This window comes from Nicotiana sylvestris, chromosome 5 (genome assembly GCF_000393655.2).
Source record: "Nicotiana sylvestris chromosome 5, ASM39365v2, whole genome shotgun sequence".
NCBI lineage: Eukaryota > Viridiplantae > Streptophyta > Magnoliopsida > Solanales > Solanaceae > Nicotiana > Nicotiana sylvestris.
Window position 1 is genome coordinate 12,599,361 of NC_091061.1, and position 11,855 is coordinate 12,611,215.

Consider the following 11,855-nt stretch of genomic DNA (forward strand, 5'->3'; position numbering starts at 1 on the left):
AACCTAAAAAATAAGTCAAGTACCTTACTGTAACACTTAAAATATGTTGTTAGTGTACAATTTTTTTACACTATCACTATAACAATAACTATATACCTAGTGTAATTTCATAAGTGGAGTTTGAGAATGATGTATGTACGCAAACCTTATCACTACCTTGTACATATAGAGAGATTATTTCTGATAGATAGGGTTGTACATGGACCGGGTTGGTTCGGTTTTTATCAAAATCAAACCAAACCAATTATATCGGTTTGGATTGGTTCGGTTTTGTCGGGTTTTTCGGGTTTTTTTGTTACATGAATATTATTTCAATCTTACTTTGTTAAAATTATAGATAAAGCTTTGATAAGTGAATATACGTTTAGTAAATATGGGGAAAAAATGACAAACATATGATCTATTAAAATATTCTAATGGGAGAATTTTTTTAGTAACACATGATAATTATTTTCTTAGTCGTCTAACAATAATTTTTCGTTAATTTACGCTTTCAAGGTTAATACATGAGAGGATCCCAAATATTTCTACATTTTCTAAAGAAAATTCACTATAAAGTCTTAAAAATATAAATAAAATTTATATATTTATATGTCGGTTTGGTTCGGGTTTTTTTACTCAATACCAAATCAAGTCAAACCAAACCTAGTCGGGTTTTTTAATCGATTTGATTTGATTTTTTCGGTTTGGTGCGGTTTTTCGATTCGGTTTGAACACCCCTGCCGATAGACCATGGGCTCAAACAAGCATAAACACAACAATTAAAATAAGAAATGCAGGAACCAAGAAGGGAAATATCAGATACAATAGTAATCTAATGATATATCGAAGAAGAAGTAGCATCAGGAAGCAATCGAAATCTAAAAAAAAAAAAAGAAAAAAAAAAGAATAGTAGTAAAGCTACTGGTGTGAGAAGAAAAAGAAAAAATTAATAGTATTTTTCACTATACACAAATTAAATCTTTGGGATATTACATATGACTCTTTTTTCTTTTCTTTTCCTTTCCTTTTCCCCTCTCTCTTCAGACAAACAAAACAAACTTATAAGGAACTAATTATCATGAAACATCCTCTATATCCAACACTTAGAAAAAGCAATTCTAACCAACAAAACATTACTTCCCTTAAATTTACCACTCTTTACAAATCCTATTTCTCAACCATTTCCTACACAAACACAACCCCAAAACCATGAACCATTTCATTTCTCTCTTTCTCACTACATTTTTCTCAATTCTCTTCTTTCTCACAAAAATTCCACTTGTTTTGTCCATTACCACCACCTCTAATTCAAATCTTTCAATTCAACTCATTTCTCTTTTATCCTTAAAATCTTCTTTTCAAGATCCTAATAATACATTCCAAGATTGGAATCCCACAACCACCTTCTCAAAATTTAATTTTCAACCCTTTTGGTGTACATGGTCTGGCATTAAATGTGACAAAAAAACAAGCCAAATTACAACACTTAATCTCTCAAGAAGAAATCTTTCTGGTAAAATTCCACAAGATATTAGATTCTTGACACATTTACACCACTTAAATTTGAGTGGAAATTCTTTTGATGGACCTTTACAAACAATTGTTTTCCAATTTCCTTTTCTTAGGACACTTGACATTAGTCACAATTTTTTTAATTCAACATTTCCACTTGGTATTACTAAACTCAAATCTCTCACACATTTAAATGCCTATAGCAACAATTTCATAGGTCCTTTGCCACAAGAAATTGTTCAACTTCAAAATCTTGAGTACTTAAATCTTGGTGGAAGTTACTTTGATGGTGAAATTCCAACAAGTTATGGAAATTTCAAAAAGTTGAAATTTTTACACTTGGCTGGAAATTTACTGTGTGGTAAAATCCCACTTGAGTTAAGTTTCTTGAACCAACTTGAACATATAGAAATTGGATACAATAATTACACTGGCAATATTCCTTCTGAATTTTCCTCTTTATCAAATTTGGCCTATTTAGACATTTCTCAAGCTAATCTTTCTGGTGAAATTCCATTTCAATTAGGAAACTTGAAAATTCTTGAATTTTTATTTCTTTTCAAGAACCATTTTATTGGTAAAATTCCTCAGAGTTTTTCCCAATTAACATTGTTGAATTCATTGGATTTATCAGACAATCATCTCTTTGGCAATATTCCGGCTGGATTTTCAGAATTAAAGGAGTTGAAAATGTTATATTTGATGAACAATAATTTAACAGGTGAAATTCCACAAGGAATTGGTGAGCTACCAAATCTTGAATTTTTGGCTCTTTGGAATAATTCACTCATTGGAATTTTACCACAAAAATTAGGATCAAATGCAAAGTTACAAAAACTTGATGTCTCTTCAAATTATTTGTATGGTCCAATTCCACCAAATCTTTGTCTTAGCAACAAATTAGTTAAACTCATCCTATTTTCAAACCAGTTCAGTGGTAAGATTCCTTCGTCCTTAGCAAACTGCACTGCTTTATCGCGGTTGAGAATTCAAGACAACAAACTCAATGGCTCGATTCCTTTAGGACTCGGGTTTTTGCCAAATTTCACTTACATGGACATCAGCAAGAACAAATTTTCAGGTGAAATTCCAGAAGATGTTGGATACGCCGCGAAAATGGAGTACTTGAACATATCTGAGAATTCATTTAACAGCGAGTTGCCTGAAAATATTTGGAAAGCGCGGAGTTTACAGATATTCTCAGCAAGTTACAGTGGCCTTGTTGGAAAAATTCCTGATTTTAAAGGGTGTGAAAATTTGTACAAAATTGAGATTGAAGGAAATAATCTCAATGGCAGTATTCCATGGGATATAGAACATTGTGAAAAGCTAATTTCGTTAAATTTTCGACGAAATTCGCTTACTGGAATCATTCCATGGGAAATATCTGCAATTCCTTCAATAACAGATATTGATTTGTCACATAATTTTCTCACTGGAACAATTCCTTCTAATTTCGACAAGTCTAGTACATTGGAACATTTTAACGTGTCATATAATCAATTAACAGGTCCATTGCCATCGTCAGGATCAATATTTTCTACGTTTCATCCGTCGTCGTTCATTGGAAACGAAGATCTTTGTGGTATTATTATACATAAACCGTGCAGGACGGATAGATTCAACAATGGAGAAATAGAAATTCGGCGACAACCTAAAAAAACAGGAGCTGGTGTTCTAATCTGGATTGTTGCTGCAGCATTTGGAGTAGTATTGTGCTTCCTCATTGTGGGTGTCCGATGTTTCTATTTGAATTATAGCCAACGATTTTCAAGTGATAAGGAAATTGGACCGTGGAAGTTAACAGCATTTAAAAGGTTAAATTTTACGGCAGATGATGTCCTGGAAAGCATAACAACCACAGACAAGATACTAGGAATGGGATCTGCAGGTAAGAAACATCCTAAATATTACGATCTCTGTCTCAATTTATGTGATGCAGCTCGGATTTCAAAGTCAAATGAGCGTTATTTTTTTGTCGCAAACTTTTTATATGCATTTTCAATATTTTGAATTGTCAAAATATTATGACTAGTAGTACTTTTTATATAGTTTCCAAATAGGTATTTTTATTTCAAAAAACTTTAAGTAAGCGTTTGGACATAAAAACTATAATTTTTTTTAAATATATATATGGAGTTAAGTTAAACAGTACTTGGAATTTGAAATTATGTTTGGACTTGCATCTCACTTTGAAAAAAATATTGCAGTTTTGTGAGTGGGAAAAAAAAACATTTTGAAAAAGTGGCCTTTTGAAAAACTCATTTTCCCTTCGGAGATGGCCCGGTTGGTTTGGAGGGCAGTCATCCATATAGATGATTTGGGATCGATACCCCTCAATGCCTTCTGAGTCGAGTCTGTCGCACAGAGATTGTCTAGTGCGGTTTACATCCCCTGTGTGGTTTGCATGCTATTACATAGTTAGGGGTCTACCCAGTACGCACAGAGTACTCACCCGAAAGGCAGAGGCTGTGGCAGAGGCCGTAACGACTGTGGGTTTTCCTGGGTTTCCAAAAAAAAAACTCATTTTCGAAAAATTTCAAAAAACTTACAAAATTTCATTGACAAACACTTTTTTGAAAAAAGTCAGGAAAAGAACTATGGACAAACGGGTCCAAAAGATTCTACATTTAATTTTGCAATAAAATTAAGGAGTTTGACTCTCGAAATTCAAACTACATCAATAATATTATAAATATTAAATATGAACTCATATTTTCAAACAACTCAAAACGTTGACCCGTTTGAATCTATTTCAGGTACAGTGTACAAGGCAAAAATGCCAGGTGGCGAGATCATAGCGGTGAAGAAGCTATGGGGAAAACAGCAAAAGGAGACAATAAGGAAAAGAAGGGGTGTGTTGGCTGAGGTTGATGTCTTAGGCAACGTAAGACATAGGAATATTGTGAGATTATTAGGTTGTTGCACTAACAATGAGTGTACCATGTTGCTGTACGAGTACATGCCTAATGGTAGCCTTGACGACTTGTTGCATGGCAAGAACAAAGATACAAATTTGGTGGCTGATTGGTCTACTAGGTACAAGTTTTTTTCACTTCAAATTTATTTGGTATGATAATGACTTGAATTGAGCCGAGAGTTTATCGGAAGTAGCTTTTCTATCTCACACAAGGTAGAGGTAAGGTCTGAATATATTCTACCTTTTCCGGACTCCATTTGTGAGATCATACTCAAAGGCGTAGGCATCTTGCTTGATTACGGTGTCACATGACACCGCTTTATCGAATTTTTTTCGCAATTTGTATGTGTAAATAATAAATAACATTAATATTTGGTATAAATTCAAAAATGACAATATTTGCCGTTATAGTAATTTATTTACTTGTTCACTTTTTCAAATATTGATACCATTTACAAAAATTCATGCATACGCTAAAGATCATACTGGATATGTTTTTGTTGTTGTAATGACGTGAGTTGCGCTTATATAAAGAAGTACTGAAGATTCATATTGCAGATCTTGATATTTGGAACTGAAACATAGTCGTTATTTTTATTGATTTACTAGGTACAAAATTGCACTAGGGGTGGCACAAGGAATTTGTTACTTACATCATGATTGTGATCCTGTAATTGTTCATCGTGATCTAAAACCTAGCAATATTCTTTTGGATGGAGAAATGGAAGCTAGGGTTGCTGATTTTGGAGTTGCTAAATTGATTCAGTGTGATGAATCCATGTCGGTGATTGCTGGATCTTATGGCTACATTGCACCCGGTAAGTATTTTAATCTCTTTAATTTTCAAGGATTATTTTCAATAATCAGTTAAGTTAAGTAGTACAATTTGAAATGCACCACATAAATTCGAATCTAGTTGTCTTGTGTGTGTTTGGTACGATCGAAAATCTTTTTTTCAAAGAAAAATCTTTTTTCCCAAAAATATTTTCAATGAGGTAATCACAAATAATTGTTACACAAATAGTCGATCATATTCAATGTTTATTTTTCTAGCTGGTATACATATATTATACATAATTATGTACATATTATGTATGAATTGTAGATATATTTTATACATTTACCAGCTATTTTTAATTTAAAAGATTAGGTGGCAGTTTTTTGGGTGAATTCTTGATAGTTCATACACAAATTGCCGGTCAAATTTACTGTTTACTTTTTTTACCCTATATATATAGATTATACATTAATTATATATGAATTTTATATTTATCATATATTCGCACACTTTTTTTAATTTAAGAAATTAGGTGAGCAACTATTTGGATTAATTCATCAAATATTTCCCTTTTCATTAGGCGGAACTCGAAAATTATTTCCTTATCATCTTTAGTTCTCAAAAATATAAAAAGGTAGTTCGTACACTAAACTCTCGTTATGTGCGGGATCCGGAAAAAAACGGGACCACAAAGATCTATTGTACGTCATATTGAGTTACTTCCGTTATGAAAATACAATTTATATGATCAGCAAAATTTGATTAAAAGTTCTCTGTCCCTAGTGACTATGTGAAGGAAAATTTGGATTTATCCAATGTTTATTATTTTATGCTTTAGATTGTGTTTTTTCTGTTGTGTAATGTTTATCCAAAAATCTATCGTCATCCTGTCGGTTTAGTTCGTTCTGTAGGGTGACGAAAAGAGTCACTTACATGCTTAACGTGGTGTCATGTCATAAAATGTTGTATTTGGTGAACTTCATGGTCTATTCTCTCCATTTTTTATTATTATTTTAATCGTGGTATTCAGATTAGTTTACACTTTGTTCGAAGCAAGTGAAGAAATTACTTAATAATTTTGTCTCTATTTAAATTTGAACCTTGTAATTTTCAATCACTTCATTGATTGTTGGGTCTCACCTTTATATGTTTGTTTCTGTCCATTTTCAAGTGTCAAATACCTCAATAGTTTCAAGTTATGGGAATCTATGTTACTCGTAGAATTAGTTCATATTTTGAACTTGTGCACCAATATTTAGAGAAAATTTGCGATATTTTTCCAAAAATTTACATAGTAGGAGGGAGATGATATGTTATAGAATGCAGTTTACTTTTGCTGTCCTTAATTTGAGAGATGGATCAATGATGTTAAGTTAATGAATACCTTCGTCGCTGTTGTTGTTATTAGTATTTAGTGCTTTGTGATGATATATAGGTAAGAATTTGGTATAAATATATATTTTCAAGAAAGTTTTCAAATCATCATAAAGTGTAAGGGTGGCACCATAATTATCATCATCTTCTCTTTTTTGCTCTTTCTCGCCGTGATTTACTACTACAGTTTTAATTTAACCTTTTAGGGGCCATGGGCAGTACTAAATGGGTGTGAATTGGCCCTTAGGCTTTAATTTTGATTTTCACTTTATGTTATTCTTTGGACCCACACAGATTTTCCCAAAGTATTATCTGAATCTTCATGATTATTAATCCCCCTAATTTATTACTAGTACTAGTACTATATTCCTTGGCCTTAATATTAAAGAGTCAAACATACTAGATTTCTAGGCGCTATAAGACAATATGTTATGATAACCCGTTTATTTTTTTATTTTAGTTTTAGTTTTTTCCATAGTGTTTCTTAAATGGGAAAATGATATTGTATAGTCGTTTCTCAAAATAATAGCTGAAAAATGTATATTTTATATATATATATATATATATATATATATATATATATATATTTTCGGATTGGTTTGTTGGTGTTGTTGCTTGTTGTTACTATTTTCCTATTCATCACGAGCCTTTTTACCCTTTTTATCTCTTTTTTTTCCCTGAGTCGAGGGTCTTCCGATCTAAAACAACCTCTCTATCTCTATCTTCTCAAGGTAAGGTTAAGGTCTGGATATACACTACCCTCCCCAGACTTACGGTATTATACTAGGCTTTTTGTTGTTGTTGTTGTCCAGTATCCGGCATTGACCAATCCGAAATCGCACCTTCTAATGCCCGTTAAAGAGGAAAGCACTCACAAAAAATTTCCATTTCGAGATAACCCATTTATTCGTGCTAGATAGTTATGTTTACTTAATTATCTTACTTCTAGAACTTCTTAACTTGTAGTACAAGTACTCATCCAAGTCCATTAAAATGTAGTAATACTATAGTTGACCAAGTATTTTGTATGTTTGCAGAATATGCTTATACATTGCAAGTGGACGAGAAGAGTGACATCTACAGCTATGGGGTGGTGCTAATGGAAATTTTGTCCGGAAAAAGATCGGTAGATCAAGAATTTGGTGATGGAAATAGCATTGTAGATTGGGTGAGGTCCAAAATGAAAAACAAAAATGATATATATAACGTGTTGGATAAAAGTGTTGGCGCTTCATGTCCTCGGGTGAGGGAGGAAATGATGTTGTTACTCAGGATAGCGTTACTCTGTACTAGCCGAAATCCCGCTGATAGACCTTCTATGAGGGATGTTGTGTCTATGTTACATGAAGCCAAACCTGAAAGGAAGTTGTCCACGAATGATGGTGGTAGTGCAACTGCGGCATTTTCTTTGGTACAAAAAACCAATGTTGAGTGTTAATATAATTTGGATTTTTTTTGCTCTCTTTTTCTCTTCAAATTGTGGGGGATTTGTATAGGAGAATCAATATTTTGTTTTAAACTTTATCTAGTGGAGATTCATGGTGTTGTGATTCTATTATTACATATCGAATAGACCACTAATTTTAACTTTACTAGTAACAAATAAATATTGATATCAAGGATTACAAAAATGGAACAAAATATAATGATATTAAGTACTCTTAGAATATCTCAAAACGGTGTGTTTGGTCTAAGGAAAAAAGATATATTCAAGATCAAGCTCCTTCTTATCTGCTCCTCTCCTTAGCCAATTGGATACAATGTACTCGCAAGGTTTCCTCTTCTACCTGCACATAGAAAGAGATCATTGATCGGAGAAAAAATTGAATTAAATTCTTCGTTTTTATAAAAGCCTTACAAAAAAAATAGGAATAAGTTGACACGTTCACTAAAAAAAGTCCCCTTGTAGCCAATCATTTACTAATATTTATGAATTATGAGCGAACAAATATAGTGCCCAATTAAAAAAGAATGATTTTTAATTGGTTGAACCTATCTTCACTTTAAACCATAAATATAACTAAAAGAAGCTAATTAGTTAAAACATATATTTACAAAAAGCCACTACAAAAAAAAAATTAGAGTTCTTTGTGGCGACTCGAAAATCACTGAGACATGTCTAGTCGTTGAAGTGACTACATTTCGTCACCGCAAAAGTCACTATTAGCGACTCTTAATAGTATAGTAATATAATGTAACCTCCAATATATTTTAGTCATGTTTTAGCTATGGTTAATTAGATGAAAAAGAAGTTGGCGAATTGAAGTCGCGAGGCTAGGAAATGGAACTTGGAACTAGTTGTTGCGTGTGAGATATGGCAAAAGAGATTGTATTTAATTTTGGAGCAATGAACGTTTTAGATAAGAAAAAATGATAAGACATTTACAGATAAATTATCAAGAAATAAAGAAGGACAATGAGAAAGAATTCAAGTAAATAAGAGTTTACTTAATAGAGTTGGAAACTTGCTATTGGACAGATTCACCCATAAGGGGAAAAAAATTAGGCTGTGGACATAAGGTATTTTATCCGTCATGCGAGAATTTTCAACGACCAGTAATTCGAGTCATGATTGTTACAGACAATCCGCTTTCACGGAGAAAAGTTCATAAGTCTCCTACCTAGTATTACGTGTTAAATACTTCAAATAGACGTCATCAAAGAACAAAAAGGAAATTAAAAGCTAGATCTCACCTCTAAAGAAGAAACTGTATTTATATGATTCTCTAGTTCCTCCAAAAACTCTTTCTCCTGCTTTAAAATGACTATAAGCTCTGTGAGCAAAAAACATGACTGCTCAACCTGGAAAATCAATCACAAAAACTGTTACTAATTTTTTTTCGTTATTCTAATTAATAGATTTATAAATTTTCGCAATGGAGAATTTTGATTAATTACCTCCCATTGCATATTCATAATAAAATCCTCGATACTGTCCATGACTTCCTCAGCTGAGATCACAGCATCATAAACCGACGTCACTTTTGCCTGTCCAAATAATAGAAAATTAATTTTCTGATAATAGAAAATTTGACCTTCCGATTTTTTGTATTTTTTATAATAAATATTCACATATATTTTAATTAATTTAATGAGACAAAAAATAATAATATTACAAATTTATTATTATAGTAGATAATATTCACTGATCATACGTATGATCATATATAAGCTCCCGCTATGCGCGGGGTCTGGGGAAGGGCCGAACCACAAAGGTCTATCGTACACAGCCTTACCCTGCATTTCTGGCTTTCTGCAAGAGGCTGTTTCCACTCGAACCCGTGACCTCCTAAAATCACATGGCAACAACTTTACTAGTTACGCCAAGGCTCTCCTTCAAGAAGTCACCTCTCTCTATATATATATAAACCTTTATATATTTTCAGTTCAACGGAAACAAGTACTAATATAATAAAATTTTCAACTCTACTTAAGATATATTAATAGTATGTATTTCAAAGTAGGGCAACAAAACATGCCACAAAGTTTGTACTACTAAAATTGTTCTCTGTCCCAAAAATTTAATTTCTAAGGTTTTAAAGGAAACAAAATACTATGTGCCACCAAAAATACGTTTTTAATTTTATCCAACGCAACTTCTTTTTATATTTCTCTACTATATATGCCCAACATGATCCCAACTAGTAAACTTAATTTACTTCAATAAATATGTAAAACTGAAGTAAAAGTATTTTAATTAAAAAAAAAAGATAATAAGAATTAATACCTCAGCTCCATCGACTAGTGGAAGACAAAGAGAAACTGCTGACAATTTCCTGGCCACCCTTCCAACTGCTTCAGAATTTTTGACCTCTAATCTTTGCCATTCTCTAAGTAAACGACCTTGAGAATTCATTATTCGGTTTATTTTAATTTCGTGCTTCAATTTTTGCACTTGAATTCTCTTCTCTGCAGTAAAGTTTCTCATTATCGAGATTCTTAACCATACATTGAACAATTTCTTCTGTTACACAACCAAGAAAAATGATGAGAATATGCAGTTTACTAGAAATTAAATCACAAAAAAAAAAAAAAAAAATTGAAAAATGTTATATCTAGTCCTGAAAACACGAGTAGATAGGCGCACCCAAAATTTTAAGGCAACGTGGAAAATTACTCTGTTCAACCAGTGCTCCCTAAAGGGTTTTAGTATTTGGGGTGTCAAGTGATTTAAATTAATCATTTCCAAGGTATAGACACACATACGATAAAATTTCTACCAAAGTTTACGTGGTCATCTAACTCCTCAATAGGACACATAGGTACGCCTCTGCGCATGACATCATTTAAAAAAAAACATATCTCACATAAAGAAATAAAAAAACTCATGATGTGCCACATGATAAAAGACAACAGTATTAGGTTGGGTCAACAATAACTGTCATAATATTCTTTTTAAGTGGTGCAGCGTGAATATTATGTAAAAGTTAATATGTAAGCATATAGGCTATATGCTTTGTTAAATTATATTGTGATATATAGGCATAACTAAATTATTTTCTTATAAAAAAGAATTTTATGATTTTGGTCAATAAGCTGAAAGTCGGCTATGACTGCCCATGAAATTAACTCTCAAATTAAAATTATTGGAAGTATAATAAAATATCTAGCCATTGAAGAATTTAGAAAACGTTACCTGTGCAACCTTCTTGATTGTAGCCATAGAAGCCTCAGCACGAGCATTGACAAACCTCCATTGTACCAACCTATTATTCATAATCCTATATTGATGAAAATCTTCTTCTAATACAGGTGACACTTTTTTCTGCTTAAAATACTTCAAAACCCCAGCAACACCACCTCGACCACCACCACTATTCTCCTTAGACTCCACTTTCAATTTTCTCGTACTCGGCGACTTAGGAACCGTATTAGGCAATGGACGTCCTGGTGACAATGCCCATGCAGAAGAAGAATTAGTACTAATCTTACTCTGATTATTGCGTTGTAAGAATTTACCAAAACTATGATGATCTCCATTTTCTTGAGACGACTTTTTAGTCGTCTTGATTTGTGTATAATTTGGGCTTCTCATCAATGGGCTAACATTTTCTTCTCCTCTATAAGTTCTCATTTTCGTCGTTGATTTTGACCGATTGACAAGACTTGGTACAGGGTCTATTGATGAGTAGGTGTGAATTTCGGGGAGTGACATTCCACTTTTGCTTCTTAGTAATCGTGGAGAATTAGCTGGTGATCGCGGAATATTAATGGCTGGTTGATGATTTTGTTTGCGAGTACTGCGATTTTTCTCCTTCTCCATTTTGATGATTTGATGTAAGGTTTTTG

The 11,855-nt window shown here is 32.6% G+C and overlaps 2 protein-coding genes across 2 annotated transcripts; one reads left to right on the forward strand and one right to left on the reverse strand.

Annotated features, from left to right (window-relative positions):
• The first annotated feature begins 1,091 nt into the window (after window positions 1-1,091).
• LOC104235894 (leucine-rich repeat receptor-like protein kinase TDR) lies at window positions 1,092-8,129 on the forward strand. The gene is made up of 4 exons (XM_009789723.2): window positions 1,092-3,385; window positions 4,254-4,533; window positions 5,024-5,232; window positions 7,604-8,129. The coding sequence occupies exons 1-4, from the start codon at window positions 1,192-1,194 to the stop codon at window positions 8,002-8,004; spliced, it is 3,084 nt and encodes a 1,027-aa protein (XP_009788025.1). The 5' UTR covers window positions 1,092-1,191; the 3' UTR covers window positions 8,005-8,129.
• A 138-nt stretch (window positions 8,130-8,267) lies between these two features.
• LOC104235893 (QWRF motif-containing protein 7) lies at window positions 8,268-11,855 on the reverse strand. Its single transcript, XM_009789722.2, has 5 exons — window positions 11,203-11,855; window positions 10,294-10,530; window positions 9,465-9,554; window positions 9,261-9,368; window positions 8,268-8,353 (listed from the first exon to the last, which is right to left on the reverse strand). The coding sequence occupies exons 1-5, from the start codon at window positions 11,827-11,829 to the stop codon at window positions 8,294-8,296; spliced, it is 1,122 nt and encodes a 373-aa protein (XP_009788024.1). The 5' UTR covers window positions 11,830-11,855; the 3' UTR covers window positions 8,268-8,293.